This window comes from Hyaena hyaena, unplaced genomic scaffold (assembly GCF_003009895.1).
Source record: "Hyaena hyaena isolate Hyena2069 unplaced genomic scaffold, ASM300989v1 scaffold_327, whole genome shotgun sequence".
Taxonomy (NCBI): domain Eukaryota; kingdom Metazoa; phylum Chordata; class Mammalia; order Carnivora; family Hyaenidae; genus Hyaena; species Hyaena hyaena.
Window position 1 is genome coordinate 1,049,330 of NW_024080962.1, and position 17,724 is coordinate 1,067,053.

Here is a 17,724-nt window from a genome sequence, read left to right on the forward strand (position 1 = left end):
TGTTACAAAAAGAACCTACCATCATCTGGCTTCGTGGGCATTCGACACACTCGCCTACACATGGCCACAAAACAACTGAAGTATTTCTCCAAACTCTCATCAGACTTTTTGTCAAGTCTGGCAAAGGCTCGAAATTGGTTCCAGTCAAACTGCTGTTTCAGGGGGTCAAAAATAACTCCAAAAGTGGACACCACCCGGTAAAAGTCAGCCTCTTCTCTTCTCGTCCACCTATGAGCAAGAAGACGTTAGCTTAAACCGTACTTAAGGAAACAGGCTTAAAGGTTATCAATTCTTGGCTTCTCTTCCCCTAAACTTAAGGCATGGGCTTACTCTGGGGGCGACAGACAGACTGCTTTCATGCACTGACTTTCTTTGATCGTTATCTGGGGCGTGATTCTTGCCTCTTGCTGGCCGAGAAGGGCAGAGAAGAGAGGCACCTACCCGGAGCTCAGTAAAACCCTGAAGAAACTCACTTTTGCCGCTTCTCAGATATTATAGCTTCCCTTTCCGCTTCTAGTGCCCTCACTTCCTCCCGAGGCCGCCGTCTCCGCCGGTCGGTCTTCATTAGGGCCTCCTGCCTCATTTGTTGCCGTTTATAGCTGCGCTGATAGGCAGTGATGAGCCGGCGCAGACGGGTGGTCAGGGTCGAAGTGTTGGGCCAGTAAAGTTGGCCTAACTCAGCATTACTCTCACTGTGCTTGCCTGGGGAAGTGGAAAAAATATTTTTGAAATGTGTAGCTGCAATCTTGCAATACACAGGATTTTCCATCAAAACAAGATGACTCATTAACATTCAAATGACAGTGTGGGAAAGGTCATCTTCATGCTCTTGTTTTTAAAATATAAATAAAGAACAATATTAGTATGAAATTTACAAACTGCTTCTTTTTAAAAAATTTTTCTTAGTATTTATTTTTGATAGAGTGCGAGAGAGTGAATGCAAGCAGGGGAGGGGGAGAGAGACAGAATCGGAAGCAGGCTCCAGGCTCTGAGCTGTCCAGCATAGAGCCCGACGCGGGGCTCAAACCCACACACTGGGAGATCATGACCTGAGCCAAAGTCAGACACTCAAACGATGGAGCCACCCAGGTGCCCCTAAAACTGCTTCTTTTTTAACCCCTTGCAGGGGCCAGGAGAGTGGAGGGGGAAGCAAGTTTACTTAATCAGTTTTATGTAAAGAAAACATACTTTATGCCATGAACTACTACATGAGGGTGCTTTCCTGTACGGTACTTAGCATAGCAATCTGGAACATAAGAGATAATCACGTGATCGTTAGCTGATTATTCTACATTAGAGAAAAGGTCCGTTTTCTATAAACTTGCAATATTTCAGATAGCTAGCAAATGCCCTCCATACCCCTGAGAGACAGATTTCTACCGATGCGTCAAAATTTCCACTGACTGGTATGTAGAGATGTATAAACCGTCTTAACCCAAAAAATAGTGATTTCATGAAAGAAATTCAATGTTATGAAAAACAATAAACAAGAATTAAAATGAGTCACAAAAGGGGTGAGTCAGTATGGAAGAAAGGACATTCGTGAAGGAGCAGAAGCGCAGGCATGAACAATGCCTCATGGCACACACCTGCTCTGTGGGCATCGACGCAGCCTTACCTGCGGAGCGCACCTCCATGGATTCCTCCTTATCTTCCGGGGGAGAATTCGCAAATTCCTTGAAAGCAAGGTGAGAAACAGAATCATTTTAATTTGGGGTTTCATTTTGCTTTATCTTTTAAAGAGAAGGCTCTTATCTATAAAGTTTAACAAGTCAAATATGGGCATATAATATTTTGACAGTGCTGTAAAAGCCAATATACTTGAGTCCTTACGTCTATTTCATCCTTGAATGGAGTCCTGGTTGGTTTGTATTCCGGGTCTTCATCTTCTCTATCAAATTCTCCCCTATGTTAAAATTGTAAAAAAATGTTTAAATCGTACAGATAAGCAAGAGACTGAGGGGGCTCACAAAAGACTGATTGCTGGCCTAACACAACTTTTAATTCTGGATCTGACATCAAAGGCGACGCTATCAGTGTTTAAATCGTGCGGTCCTGGGGGAAGGGGCTGGGGCGGGGGAAGGGTCATCGTTTGGGAAAAATAAGCACGTTTCAGATTATCCAGATAATACACTGTGTTAGAATAATCATTACGATACGTAAACAGACTGAACTGGCACACACCAGGCAAGTTCAAATCAGATGCGACGTAGTGCCTGGCGCGGTGCGAGAGCCGAACCCTGCCGGTGGATGGGACACTGATATGAAGTGTATTAACGTTTTCAAATGTCCTCCTTACCCGTCACCGCCATCTGCTAGCATGTCTGTTCCCCTCTGCTCGGCAGCGATGGCCTTGGCATCGGGCATACCGACGCGTTCCAGGAAGCACAGTGCGGGGTCAGCTCGCATGGAGTTGTACTTCTCGTAGCCTGCGCCAGCCCCGCCGGCCCCAGAGGACATGCACAGAAAGAGCGAGAGGGCCGTCACGGACAACCCCACAGCACTGCCAGAGCACACCGAGTTCACCCCTCGGCTGAGGCGATCACTTGCGAACCTCGTCTTAGGAAAGCGTTCCATAGGGCGCTCACAGCGGGGCAGATTTGGGGGGTGGGGGGGGCGAGTTACATCTCCGGGATCTCAGCCAAATGACCACAAACACTAACAGAAAAGCAGGTTCAACACAACTGTGAGATGCCTGGGAAGGTTTTTGACCCCATGTTCCCCCAGATCTAATTTTGCCTGACATTTAAAAGGCTTTGTGACGCTCCTTTACGGGCTCCGCGGGGCACCCCACGTCCGTGCCGGCCTCCCGTGAGCGGCTGTGGTCCTGCAGGACCGCGCACCGCTGGCCGAAAACCCCCGCCCACGTAAGGCCAGCGAACCTGTCTTATTAGGTTTAGGATGATGCATGTCAGTGAGACGACACTGTTCCCTCTATGGTTTTCAAACTGCAATTTGCTTTTTGACTGCCCGAGTTGACTAGATGGAAAATGGCAGACCCCAACAGTGCACTGCGGGAAAATGATTTTTAGGCTGAGCTCACAAAACGCGGCTGCAGTACGTAGGCAGAGCAGCACAATTCAATTAGGATGTGTACTACAACACACCGCTCCTAACTGCTGCAGAGCCGCAAGCCAAACTGTAATCATGAAAGGTTTTATAAGCCATCATTCTCTGCTTTAGTCAGGCTGGGCTGCTGAGAATACCTCCGTGACCCCCAGAGAATTGGGATTATAATCAGGAATCGCTCACTGTATATATCATGCCAGTTCTGCATCCCCAGCCTTTCAAAGTTAACAAGGCTGCATCCCACTCAGGGGAGCCGTGAGTTCTCGGCACTGACATTTGTGAAATATTGCTTGGAACAAAGCCCGGGAGGCACTTGTACAGATTAATAGCAGAGGTTAAGCCCACCGTCCACTCTGACTCGGGCTGGCAGGCCCGGGGAGCCGCGCTCAGAAGCGAAGTTTAGGGAGGGCTACGGGACAACTTGGCCATTATTAAAACAAATATGGTTTGGGTTTTATTTACAGCCAAGAAAGAAATGTTTTCTTCTCAAATACTCAACAAACATACAAAAACAGCATCTGATATTTACAGTTCGTATTAGATTTTTAGTAGAGGAAAATGGAAGAAGCCAAGAGTCCTTTGGAACTACCCTCATTAATATTATGACTTGGGCGAAGAGCACGCGAAGAGCTCCAACGACAAAGCCGCACGGTCGCGATGTGGTCACACGGGGACATCACTTACCGTGTTTGAACACGCCAATCAGGAGGGACTTATCTGCTTCCTGGTCCCACCAGTCTGTGGGGACTTCGGCATGGAAGGGCTCAGGTATCCACACGTCGGCTTCACTGCACAGACAACCGTTTGCAGTGCTCAAAACACACAGAATATTAAAAAAGGAGCCCCAGTAACTGCATACATGATACACGGACTCGCGTGCCCCCGTCCCACGACAGGGATCTGGGCGTCGCGCAAAGGTTTTTAAGAGAAAGGGTGTCAGCCAGTCGCTTTCCGCCACGGCCAGAAATGAAGGTCACCGCACAGCATCCCGCTTTAAAGGTCACCTCAGAACACCAGCAATGCAGGTCACACCTTTGTGCACGTGACGCGCGCACGGTGACACGCTTTACCCGATGACCATCACACCCCCCACGCTCGCGGGTGCCCAACAGGAGACGCGCCCCTCACTGGGTCTGGGCGGGGAGGGTGCTTCCCGACCACCCGGATCACTACGGGGAGGAGGTACGGGGCGGCGGGCGCTCGCACTGACCTGGAGTCAGCGCCCTCTAAGATCTTATCTGCCTGGTCTCCTATAACTTCTTGTCGTAGGTAGTACAGCATGCGGACACGCAGCAGGACCCTGGAGAGGAAGACCGAGGGGGAGAAAGTTCTTAACTTGAGGACTGTTTGCCAACAGGGGCTTTGGCAGCTGCTGCTGTTCATCCATCATGCTGCCAAGGCTGATTAGCCACGCTGCACGGCGGGCCTGAAGCGTGACAGATGGTGGCACATAATCACCTCTGTGTGGTGCTTTCTGCTGGCTTCCAACAGGCCTGCCTGGCAACCGCTCCCGCCGCACGGAGAGGGCCCAGGCCCGGCCCGGCCCCGGCGCGCTTCATTCCGGTCTACCTAGTGCAGCTTGTGAAGTTTAGACACGTACCCCACCGCTGCCTCTGAAGTATTGAGGCAAGTTTGTAAACAACCGAGCAGATGGCTTTCAGGAACTGTTCTGCTTCATTATCTCATAAAATTTCCTCAGCTGCTGCCTTAATACCATTTTTGGAAGCACATCAGAAGTTGTAGGAATAAACGAGATATAAAATCTGGTTTTACTACCTTACCATAAACCCTCAATATGGAATGTCAGGTTTTTCAGATAATACAACTTTGCTTCCGAGAAAGGAAGATGGTGATGGGGGGGCGGGGGAAGGTGCAGGAGGGGGCGGGTGCTCGCCCTTCTCCCTTAAGGAATATTCAACATCATTTGTTCCTTCTAGTGGATGTTACCTGGACCTAGGCTGGAGCTTGGAAAATAATGACACAAAGGAGTTTCAAATGTGTCCCATTCCTTGAAGGTCTTAGTCATTTTCAAGGAATAAGGTTCTAAAAAGGCGTGGACTTCTAGGCACCAGAGTTTCAATCTCATTTGGATTTCTCCAATGGCATAAGCTTCATTCTGTCAGCAAAGACCCCTTGACAAATCCTGAAGGCGCACATCTAATCAGAATCTAGCATCTCCTGCTGGATGGCCCCTGATCTGCATTCAGGGCTGAAGTTTGAAGCCTCCTAAGTGCGATCTCCCTAGCTGGGCGATCCCATCATCACACACTCACAGAATATTTTACAGCCCACGTATCGCGTCTGCATGCACTAGCCCATCTGATCTCCACGATAAGCCTAGGATGAAGCGGGGCACGTTACGATTTCCATTTCAGACGTGAAAACTGACAGTAACCAAAGACCAGGGACATATCCAAGGTCACAGGGTCACCTTGAGCATGGACCACTGGGAGTAGGCGTTCTGACTCCACCACTGTGCACTGTCTCTCAGGACGTGGCAAGTGTCCTTGAAAATATCAAAGTGACAAATAGGGGCGGTTTTGCCAAAAGAGACTTCTCCCGCACACACGAGTAGGTTCCCCACGACAGGCCTTCCTCCTCACCGGGTGTCTACTTTTAAGGACCACGGATTCTAGATGGACAGAGGGTGAGGCTGTCAATACATGAATACGCTCCACGGTAAAATTTTAGTTTCTTTTTGAGATTTTTCTTTTGATGAGATTAAAAATGGGCTGGGCCACACTAAACTGGCACAAGGTCACTCACGGCATGGCCCTCGATGGCTGGCACCGCCCTTCTTCTCTGGTTAGAGCCTTCACAGGTCAGGACCTCTTTACAGAGGACGTTCGGAAAGGGTAGTCACACAGGAAACACCCTCTGCCCTTGGCTGGATTCTGTGTTTTTCACCAAAACTCAGTGCAGTGGCCATGATATGAATGGATTTGCTCTTTCATTTTATTTTTAAAACGTTTGTCTGTTTGTTTTTGAGAAGAAAGAGAGCCCAAGCCGGAGAGGGGGAGGGGCAGAAAGGGTGGCGGGGACAGAGCTTCCAAAGCAGGTCCTGCACTGACAGCACAGAGCCCGACGTGGGGCTTGAACCCACCAACCATGAGATCGTGACCTGAGCTGAAGTCGGACGCTTAATTGGCTGAGCCACCCAGGTGCCCTGGTTGCTCTCCCTTTTGGTAGAAGACAAAATTTTCTTCTTTGGGAGGAATTTTAGTGATGTGGAGACTTTCAAGAGCTAACTGTGAATATCACCTTTCTTCCGGAGGAAAAATTCCAACCAACGCAACTGGCGAGCTTGGTGCCTGTGTGGGGGACGTGGTCGGTGCCAGCAGGACACCAAGGTAGACAGGAGGTGGGCCCTGACCTGAAGGAGTCTGCACTTGGAAACCCGACGGGCCAGACCACGAATGACTGTCCCCAGACCTCACTCCCATTCGACTGGCTAGGGACCAGTTTCTGGACCTGCGTCCAGTTCAGGACCATACAGGGCGATGAGCTGTCCTGCCCCTTCCTCTCCTTTAACAGGTCCTCTGTCTTTGTCTCTCTCGAGACTTTGGAAGAGAACTGCCTGGCTACCCTCCAGCAGGTCTCTCGATCTGCATTTCATATCCTGTTACCAGTGCTGAGCGTCCCCCCACTTCAGGTCCTGAGAAGTCTCGGGGCACGATCTATCAGGAAGAGCAACTTCCAGAGGAGCCGGCGCGCCTTGCCAGTCTCCCCGTCACCACGGGGAAGGAGCGCACCAGCCACGTCTTGCATACTAATTAGGGAGGGGACTGCGTAAGGGTCCGCTACTGGTATCGGAACGGGAAATTAAAACCTACTGCCTCGTCACTCTGGGACTCAGGCACAGGAGCCACCAAACCACTTCACTTCCGGTTTATTTGACTCCAGAACTCTGAAGGCTATTGACCCAAAGTTGACATAAACCACAGGAAACACAAGTTTTCTAATAGCTGAAAGCGGGGCAGGATTTTCGGGAGAGCTATTGTGCCACAGCAGTAACAGCAAAACCGTTTCCCTGGCACCAAAACGGTCTGAGGTAATGGTTTTAAAGACTCAAAAAGGAAAAATTTTGTCAGTCAGAACCTACCGACAGCAATCAAAGAGGGTCCCCTGAGGGCACTGCCATGTTTAAGAAGGGACAGAACCACCATCGCTGCAAGGCGGGTGCAGCAGGCACCCCCGGGGAATTATGTCACATGAGGCTCGGGAGGCCCCACAGGGCGGGGCAGGCGCGCCGAGATCAAGGGCACCGCCCTCGTCTGCTCCGGACGTCCAGTCTGGCTCTGCCCCCTAACCGGCTGAGAACCAGATCTCCGTCTCCTCGTCAGGTAAATGGGGATGAAGGGGAGGGGAGGGGAGGGGATGTGAGCTCTACTTGTCTCAGACAAGTCAAACAGATAATCCACACGAAGCACCCACATGAGAGCCACACGAAGCTGCCAGTTGTTACGTGCTCAGACTTCTGTGGCCCCGGGAAGAGAGGTCCATATTTCCGTACGCCCTGCTTCATCAGGCAAGATCCTGCTGCACAACCCTGCGTGGCTAGCAGGGGAAGTGAGGCCGAGGAACGTGCCCAGGGCCACACAAGCTCCAAGTGGAGGGCGTGTGGGGTGCTGGCTCCACGGCCCGTTCTCAGAACTGCAGGCTCAGGGCACGGCACCAACCGCACACATACTGATGTTAGTTTAACGGGCAGATCAGAAACAGAGCTCCAAGCACTGACCTAAGTTCAGATTTAATATTCTTCAATGACACAGAATCAGTTTCTGGAAATAAAGATAAGGAATATGATTCTAAGCTCAAAGGTAAGAAAGAAGGGCCCACCAACTGAGGTAGTATTAGGCCAAAGATTACATGCAGACTCCCCGGCCCCTCCACTGAAAGCAGTCGGTTGCAGGTGGGGTCATCTAAAGCTGACGGTAATTCTCTAACAGGCCGTGGTTAAAACGTAGTTATCTGCAACATCCTCAGCAGCAGCACGCACAACAGCAGAAAGGAGTCCATTGACCTGCGTGCCTGCTGACAGAAGATTGGGTAAACAAAATGTGGTCGGCGTGTATAAAGGGGTCATCCAGCCATAAAAATGTATGAAATTCTGGCAAAAGATACACCATGGATGAACCCTGAAAATATTATGCTAGGTGAGAAAAGGCCAGACACAGACAGACAAATCCTGTGAGTCCACTCACGAGGTGTGTAGGGTAGGCAAATTCATGGAGACAAAAAGGAGAATGGTATTTGCCAGGGGCTCGGGGCAGGGAGGGCAGAGGGCAAGTTACTGTTAACAGGTGCAGAGTTCACACTGGTGTCAATGAAAAGATTTGGGGTATAGACAGTGCTGATGGCTGCGTAGCATTTTGAATGTAATCAATACTGCTGAGTCGTACACTGACAAATGGTTAAATGGGAAGATTGTGTTATGCATCTACCACAATAAAAAAAAAAAATCAGGCATCTAAAGCTATGCTGTCATGTGACTTGGCGCCATGTTTCAAGAAAAATAGTAAAGGGGCGCCTGGGTGGCTCAGTGGGTTAGGCATCCAGCTTCGGCTCAGGTCATGATCTCACGGTTCGTGAGTTGGAGCCCTGCATCGGGCTCTGCGCTGACAGCATGGGGCCTGGTTGGGACTCTCTTTCTCTCCTCTCTCTGTCCCTCCTCCACTCGCATGCGCTCTCTTTACCTCTCTCTCTCAAAAATAAACATTAAAGGGGTGCCTGGGTGGCTCAGTCAGTTAAGTGTCCGACTTCGGCTCAGGTCATGATCTCATGGTTCGTGGGTTCAAGCCCCACGTCGGGCTCTGTGCTGCCAGCTAGTTCAGAGCCTGGAGCTGCTTTAGATTCTGTGTCTCCCTCTCTCTCTGCCCCTCCCCCACCGGCACTCTATTTCTCTCAAAAACAAATAAATGTTGAAAAAAAACCAAAACGTTAAGAAGAAGAGACACCATGAAGCTGCAGGAAGGCGGTACCCCGGCCGAGCGGTCACCCCCCCGCGTACTTATTGCAGTGGTGCTTCAGGTGCTTCCGGTAGCTGTCCTCCTGGAACAGGGCGTCCGGGTTGCAGCCCGCCAGCCAGTCGGCGTCCTGCACCACCGGGTGGGTGCTCTGGGCCTTCACCTTCTTTCCTTTCCTTCCCCTCGGCACCGGGGCCGACAGACCTGTGGTCGTAAGGACAGCGACGCTAAGGATACTACTACTACTGACAGAAGCTCCTGACAACCCCCACCGCAGTGCCGGACCCGGACATCCCCACGTGCGGGCCGGGGAGATCTGTGGTCCGGGTCGCGTCACAAGGGCCCCGGGCGGCCCTCTGACCCCGGAGTACAGACGGCATGCAGCGGACCTACCGGAATGATTGACCAGGGCTCGCGTCTGGCCGTCAGCCGTGGGCGTGATCAAGTCCCAGATGAAGCTTTTGATGTTCTCGTCCCCCTTGTAGTGATGGAGGCAGTACACGAGAATGGTCCTGCAGATGGTCTCCACATCGTGCTCCGTGAGCGGGCGCTTGTAGCGTCCGTGCGACAGGATGTCCGTCCACCGGCCCCAGCTGCAAAGCAGAGACGCGCCATGTCGCCGGTGCCTCTCACGTTAGATCTGGGGCTTCGCCCTCACGGGCAGGGAGCGGGGTTAGGAACCGGTGGCTCGAGGCCGGCAGTGTTTCACATCGGGGGATACCGGGAAGCCCGCGGGGCACTCAGAGCGGGCCAGAGTTCCCCGCTCTGTGCTTCAGGAGTAAAAGCGTCTGTGAAATAACATCTACGGGGCCGACACGGCCTTTCCCGGTCACTTCGGGCAGCAGCGGCAACTCGGGGGACGTGGAAGCCAGCCAGGCCTGGGCCCTGTACACGGAGCCCCACTCCGTCACGGTCTGTACGCCCCAGTGCTGACCCGCTCCGTGAGGTGGGTGTGGCCGCCCCCAAACTAGGACACGGTGCTGAGGGGGCACGGGTATTTTAACCTCCAAGGAGTGTCGTGATAACCGAGAGCCCATCAACAGGCTTGAGTCTCCTTCCGAAACGGGGAGCGCTAACTCCCGAGTACAAGAGCGTTCACGGGCAACGTGTCCAGCCAGCTGTCAGACCCTCACATCAAACAGGGGGAAGGAAGGACTGTGCACAGGACAAAGCATGCGGCACACGGCTGCCCAGGAAGTGTGCATGGGGCTACAGTCGCAGTGACACAGCGCGCTGCTCCTGGGTCTGCGTGCTGTGCAGTGAGGGCGCACAGCAGCTGGGCAGACGCTGCCTGTGCTGCCTCCCCGCCCCCCCCCCCCACCTGCCCCGGTTATGGCTCGGGAGCCCCAGGCCTGAGCTCAGCATAGGAGGAAGCACAGCAGGGGGCTGTGCACAGCGGGGAGGCTGTGGCTGAGAGGCCCTGCCGTGTGCCCTGGCCTGGGCCTCTCTGGCTTCTAAGGACTCAGTTCCTCAAACTGCAGGGCCAGCCCACACCTTCAGGCCTCTGGACACACTGCTCTGTCTGCACGGGACTCTTCTCCCCACCTAGCAGCGGACTCTCTCACCGGGGCTACGCCGCAGCATCCACCCATTAAGTCACGCCGCCATCCGTGGAACCCCTGCGTCCATCCCCCCACCAGCCTCAGCAGCGGGACACGATGCTCGAGCCGTCTCTTCAGGGACAGACCTGCTGCTCAGCCTCCATCTGCACCGTCTCCCCTGCCACTCCCGCTTGCTCACCGGCCTCGAGGCAGGGGCCCGCCTGTCCTACTCACAGGTGCGTCCCTGGTGTCCGCGTGGCCAGCACAGTGCCCTGCCTCCAACACGTGTCACCACACAGTGACGCCTAGACGGGGGCAGCCCTTTCCCCAAAGACCCAGCCTGTGAAGCATGCTGCGGAGCCCCGGGAGTTATTAATACAGCCGACTTCTAAAGCTCTCGGCAAAGTTCTCAACTACTAACTTTGACGCTGAGGCTGAAACACACGAGGCGGGGGGGGGGTGGACGGGGGGCGGGGGGCAGCCGCAAAGGGCTTCGGTGTCTGTCCTGCTGAGAACAGAACGGGCTCCAGCTGAACTTCGTTTATTCCACAGGCAATCACTGACTCACACTCCCTGAGTGGCCGCTAGCACTGCATTCTTCCCTGAGGACATGGGGAAGGTGATCCCGGGCCTCTGGCAGGAGAGGCCTGCCTGCCGCTCGAAGGCCTAAGACAACATGGTGGGTGTGACGGCGCGTGTAGACCAGGCCTCTGATGTGGGGCGCCGAGGTGACGCCTGTGCTGGGGGCTGACGACAGGCGTGGCGGGGCAGGGAAAGCCTGAGTGCTGGGTGTGTGCTGTGTGTGTGTGTGCGCGCGCGCGTATGTGTGTGCTGGGTGTGTATGTGTGTGTGTGTGCATGCACGTGCTCACTCTGGGCAGTGGAAAGAGCTTATAGAAGGCAGAGATGAGATGGAGCAGGGCAGGCTGAAGGGGGGGCGGTCTGTCCTAACAGAAGCCTGAGCCACCCACGGAAGGGGCCAGAAGGACAGACACGGGCCAGACGAGCCCCGTCTGCCGTGTTCGTAGCCTGCGTTTCTCCTAAAACTAATGATAACCCACTGGGGGAACTACTCAGAGGCAGGATCTCACCAGACCTGCAGAAGTAGGATTTTGGTGGTGGTTTTCTATCTGAACGGAATGTGTCTGCAGTCCCCCCGTGTGCTAGAGAACTCTTCCCTGCAGATGCAGACATCTACGTCACCATCGTTCAAAGCGCCATTTGGTGTTCCACACACACAGCTTCACAGATGAGTTAGATGTGGATCCCGCCTTTCTGAAACACGCTGTCCAGCAGGACAGACGTGACACACTCAGAGCTGACCCAGCCACCCGTGCAAGTTCCAGATGAGTTGGAAGAGCTTTAGAACTGAGATGATTGCCTTTAGCGAGTGTTTATAGCAGAAAAACAAATACTGAAAGACTACTCTACTCAAAAACCGTATGCAAAGCTAAAACAGGAAAAGTACGTACAACTTTGAGACTTCACTGTGAGTTACTAGTCACCAACAGGTAAATCTGGATCGGACATAAATCCTTAAGGGACAAAGCTGCGCTCCTTCCCATCCATGAAAATATGAACAACTGTGAGTGCCTTTACCCAACACCACTGGGCCCCGTCACAGCTGCTGTGCAGCCATTTGCTCAACTGCACTATGGGGAGTCACAGAAATCCGGACACGACACACATTTTGTCTCTACGCCGATCACAATTTGCTATTGAGAATAACATTCTGGGTTTCACGGGAGCCCGACTCACCCATAGACGAGCAGATTCTTCTCCACCCTAAAGCACTCACTCCGCGCATAGCCCTGGGACCTGTCCTGGGGCCGCCGCGGCTTTGCGCACGGCTTCTCTTCGGAATCACTTTCCAGGTCTGAAAATTCCATCAGCTCGTCTTCCTTCACTGCACTGTACAGCCTGGTTTGCTTCCTCACTCTTGGAGTGTCAATAACGAGGTTGTTCTAAAAACGACAGCAGTTGAATTAGAAACTTCTAAAGAAGCCTCCCGTGGGTTACATTAGGTAGGGTTTGAACAGGACCTCTCACTCACCCTCCCATTTAAGGCATCAATATCCAATTCAGCCTTCTTAGCCCACTTTTGCCAGAAATTTGGATCATCCAAGGAAATATCTGTCCTATTTCCAGATGCAACAAAACTGGCCTAAAGGAGGAAAAACAGGCATTACTTTGAGATGCTCTTCTCAGAGGCAAACGCAAAGCAGTCATCATTTACTCAGTCAGGCAACCACGCACGCGTTCCTGCGCTGTGTGTCAGATGCCGCAGTCTGTGGGCTGGGGTGAACGACCATCCCTCAGGCAGCTCTCCGTCCGGGATTTCAACGGATCAGGAGGCAAAAGACGACAGTACAGTGTAATCAGCGACGGGTCACAAAGGTACGTACAGGTGCGACTGATACACAGAGGGCGGGCCTAGCCAGGTTTGTGAGGGGCGCACGTGCAGGGAGGGGCTCTGCGGGAACAGAGAACTGGCCCCCCAGAATCTGATGCCTGGACCAGACTGTTCAAAGCTCGCAGAACAGGAAAGGTATGTGGAAACGTTCACGACAGAGCATGTGCAAAGGCTCAGAGGGGAAGAAAGGCCACTGTGTCACGTGGCTGGTGATAAGCGCGGTCAGGGGAGAGCGGCTAAAGGTCAAGCTGGGGAGGCAGGCGGAAACCGGGCTGGGCGGGGCCTTGTGTGTCCCGGTAACGGGGTCCTGAGGTAGCGGGGAACTCTTTCAGATTGGAAATAATCTCAAGATGGACACGGTGGTATCCAAAGCCACCTGTCAGAGACGCTCCTGACGTTCTGCAGCCCGGGAGGGCAGCACGGGCTACTACCCTGGTTCACAGCAGGCAGCGGAGGCTGAAAACAGCTCCAGCACAAGCGGACAAGGGAGAGAGGCCAGATATACACTGTTTAAGAGGCAAAATGAAAGTTAGAACCTGGCTAGATGTGAAGCATGGAGAGGGGGAGAAGGACAACGACAATGAGGAGGGGAGGAGGGAGAGGGGAGGAGGGAGAGGGGAGGAGGGAGAGGGAGGAGGGAGAGGGGAGGAGGGAAGGAGGGGGGAGGAGGGGAAGAGGGGGAAGGAGGGGGAGGGGGGGAGGAGGGAGAGGGGGGGAGGGAGGAGGGAGGGAAGACTGGAGAAAAGAGGGAGGGATGGAGGGCGGGAAGGAGGAGGGAGGGTTTTCCCTTTCCTTACGTTGCTAAGTCATTGTGACCAAGCAGATTCTGTGTGTCCAAGGGCCCGAGCTGCAGCCCTGGGGACAGATCCCAGGGAAGGTCTGCCCGCAGGCATCCCTGCAGCTGCCAAGGGGACTGTGGGAGGAGGTGGTGGGTGCCCGCCCCTCCCCGCCTCTGCCAGGTTCCTGGGTTGCTGGGGAGTCGGGCCTTTGGAATGAATCTCCTGTATCCACTGCATCTGTGTTGGCCGTACGTCCAGACACTGGATTCAATCAGGATATTCTTTTGCAAGGTTATTGCCTGGAAACACCTCATGCGTGTTTGTTACCCGTTTGGCCCCAGGCAGGGGCCATGTTCTCCGGCTCTTTCCATCCTCTCCCCTAGCGCTTCTATGCTGGGGTTTGGGGGTGCGCCACGAATGTTCTGAACCGAAGCAAGCCGAAACGGCCGCTGTGGTGGGGTATTTAAACCTGTGCAGACATCCAGACCCGCTAGCGCCTGGTCTCGCCCCCGGATCATAACTCGGCCCGAAGCCCGGTGGCACACAGCTGACACCAGAGCGGGCACCCGCNGGAAGAGGGAGGGAGAGGGGAGGAGGGAGGAGGGAGAGGGGAGGAGGGAGGAGGGAGAGGGGAGGAGGGAGGAGGGGAGGGAGAGGGGAGGACGGAGAGGGAGGAGGGAAGAGGGGAGGAGGGAGCCAAGAAAACGGTCACAGCCGGCTCTGGCATCAGAATGGCACCACTCAGGCATGTGGTGTGGGCACGCACACAGAGGGTGGAGGGACAGGAATGAGGAAGCCGATTCTGCACATGCTGAACCTGAAGGGCCTGTGAGGACAGAGAGCAGAGCCTGAGAAGAAGCTGGAAGATGTAAGAGAGAAGGTGCTGGGTCACAGGGCCCAGAGGAGGGAGCCTTTCCAGGCCGTACAGCTGGGCTGACTATATGCCCACAAGCAGAAGGAAGGAGACGGACCCCTGGCTCACACCACACGCCAGAACTCACTCACCAGGGACCCAGGCCTAAACGTACGCGTAAAAACTGTAAAACTCTTAGGAGAAAACGGGAGCAGATCTGTGTGACCTTAGGTTAGACAACACATCAAAAGCACAGATGATGAAAGAAAAAGATGGGTAAAATGGACTTCAGTGAAATTAAACACCTTTAAGAAAAGACTAGGAGCAAATACTTGCAAACTGTATTGTCTGATGAGAAACTTTTATCTAGAATATATAAAGAATTCTTAATATTCAATATCAAAAGACAAGTAACTCAGAAGATCTGAAGACATTTTCCCCAAAATGATGCACATGTGGCTAATGAGCACATGGAAACATGCTCACTAGCATCAAAGAATGCAGACCAAGCCAGAGCTGGCTATCGCCTCACACTCACTCACACGGCTATGGTCAAAGCGTGCGGGAAAGGGTATGGAGACGCCAGAACCCTAAAACACTGCTGGTGTGAAGGGGGGATGGCAGGCACTGTAGACGAGTCTGGCAGTTCCTCAGAGGGTTAAACACAGACTTAACATACGACCCCGCAATTCTATTGGTGGGCTATACCGACGAGAAGTGGAAAGATGTGTCTGCATAAAAACCTGTTCATAAGTGTTTGTAAGAACGTCGTCCAGGAGCCAAAAAGTGGAGAGCACCGACATTTCAGTCTGAGCCAGTGAGTGCACCACTAGCCCCCATGCCCATTACCCGCTCCTGAAAGACGACCATCTAGGCAACAGAACACGTCCAGTAAGAAAGGGAAGGAATTACTGACACGTGCTCCAACGCGGATGAATCTCAAAAACACCGTGCTAAGTGAAGGCAGGCAGGCACAAAAGGCCACACGTCGTATGATTCCACATTATGAAATGTCCAGAGCAGGCAAATCTATAGAGACAGCAGATTAGTGGTTGCCAAGGACTTGGCAGGGAAGGGGAAGGGGGAGGGCGAGGAGGAGGGCAGAGGGAGGGAGGAGAGGCTGACTGCTAACGGGCATGAGGTTCTGGGGAGACGGAAATGTTCTAAACTTAGCTGTGGTGATGCCTGCACAAGTCTGCAAATATGGTAAAAGCCCTGAATGGTACACTTAAAAATCGATGAATTTTATGGTGAGTAAATTACATTTCAAGAAAGCTGTTAAAAATAAAGGTGTAAAGTGGGCCAGGGTGTGGATGGGTGGAGCGATGCACAGGGGAGGCCTCAGAGGCGCTCTCAGCCAAGCCGGGGGGAAGGAAGGCTTGGTGGTGACCTTCACCAGAGCCGGTCTGATGACGGGGTGGGGGAGGGGTGCAAGCCAGAGGTTGCAAAGTAAGCAGAGAGGGGACAGTGGGGACAGCAGGTACAAATAACACTCGTGTGGACTTCAGCTGTGGAAGGTGGCTTGTGCAGCTGCAGCTGGAGGGCCAAACGGATGCCTGACTGCAGGTACAGGCCACGTCAGGAGTCGGGATCTCAGGAAGCAAGACCGTGTCCGAGCTCAAGGAGTAGAGCGGGTGGGGTCAAGGACACAGGGAAAGGATTCGCCCCCGAGCGGGCACGCCTACAGGAGACCACAGTGAGGATGACGACCCGTGCCGTGTACAGAGAAGGGAACCCAAAACACACACTGAGAACCTTCTACGCATCAAGGGTCCCACAGGGACTTAATCATCAATTTCTTAGCTCTCAATCACCAAGCAAATGTTAACAGGCGCCTTGTGAGCACTTGGTAAGGCCCTGCTCCCCGGGAGCTCCGTCACTCCCGTAGACAACCTGCCTCGTCGGCTAGTTCGCACCTTAGCAAACGTGGAGCCTTTGCCTTCAGACTCAATGGTGATGGTGTGGGTTCGCCGCAGGAGGATCTGATCGATATCTTCTTCGCAGAATTTAGACCCCTCGTCCTCCTCATCCATGAGTGCTCCGTAGGCCCCCTTGCGCAGAAGGTCCTCTATTTCTTTCTTGGAAAGCTGCTGGACCTGTTACAGAGAGGGGTTTAAACCAAGTTAGAACTGAAATGTTTTTAGACCACACAAGTGCTCCGTTGTACTCAAGGAGGATAAACCTAACTTATATAAAAGAAAATATACGGGCGCCCGGGGGGCTCCGTCGGCTAAGCGTCCGACTTCAGCTCAGGTCATGATCTCACGGTTGGAGAGTCTAAGCCCCGCCTCAGGCTGTCTGCTGTCAGCACAGAGCCCGCTTCAGATCCTCTGTTCCTCCCGCTCTCTGCCCCTCCCCCGCCCCACTCATCCTCTCTCTCGTAAATAAATACTTTAATTAAATAAAGAAAAAGGAAAATACGACAAAATAGGCTGAAAACGTCGAGGTTGAAATACAACGTGATGCTGGATAATTTCTTACGACTAGCTACGTAAAGCAAGGTGCCGGGAGAAGGGAAGGGCGTGGGCAGGTGTGGGTTACCCCGTTGGCAGCGTTTTCTCGCCCGCTCATGGACTGCAGCACCGCTTTATCCAGGCCGAGCTTCAGACTGGCCTTGTCGAACATTTCCCTTTCGTAAGAGTTTCTTGTGATCAGCCTGTAGATTTTCACAGATTTGCTCTGACCTATTCTGTGACACCTGGCCTGCGCCTGGAAGAGAAAGGAAATGAATGGCTAGCACAGACGGGACGCCAGTGTCAGCCCCACGAGCACCTGTTCCCACAAGCAGAGGTGCAGTCCAGAAGGTTAGCGTCCTCAGAAATTCCCTGTACGTTATTAGTACATTGATTACTACTTGGTTCATTTGCCCGATTGTGGGACGCTGCCTTAGGGACGACACAGCTTTCTTGGTTTCACTGGGGTTTCTCCATCATTGTAGAATGACTTTGAGAAAGAAAGAAGAAAAGAAAGAAAAGAAAGAAAAGAAAGAAAAGAAAGAGAGAGAGAAAGAGAGAGAGAAAGAGAGAAAGAGAGAGAGAAAGAGAGAGAGAGAGAGAGAAAGAGAGAAAGAGAGAAAGAGAGAAAGAGAGAGAGAGAGAGAGAGA

The 17,724-nt window shown here is 53.0% G+C and overlaps 1 protein-coding gene across 1 annotated transcript in view; it reads right to left on the reverse strand.

The window, feature by feature from the left end:
* The window catches only part of CHD7 (chromodomain helicase DNA binding protein 7), a 188,492-nt gene that overhangs the window by 12,780 nt on the left and 157,988 nt on the right, over positions 1–17,724 (reverse strand). Inside the window, 13 exon segments of the mRNA XM_039249132.1 lie at positions 20–228; positions 474–702; positions 1,619–1,676; positions 1,834–1,906; positions 2,300–2,429; positions 3,754–3,857; positions 4,280–4,369; positions 9,080–9,239; positions 9,429–9,628; positions 12,334–12,539; positions 12,629–12,739; positions 16,537–16,716; positions 17,162–17,329. Of these exon segments, the coding sequence (XP_039105063.1) occupies positions 20–228; positions 474–702; positions 1,619–1,676; positions 1,834–1,906; positions 2,300–2,429; positions 3,754–3,857; positions 4,280–4,369; positions 9,080–9,239; positions 9,429–9,628; positions 12,334–12,539; positions 12,629–12,739; positions 16,537–16,716; positions 17,162–17,329 (1,918 nt within the window).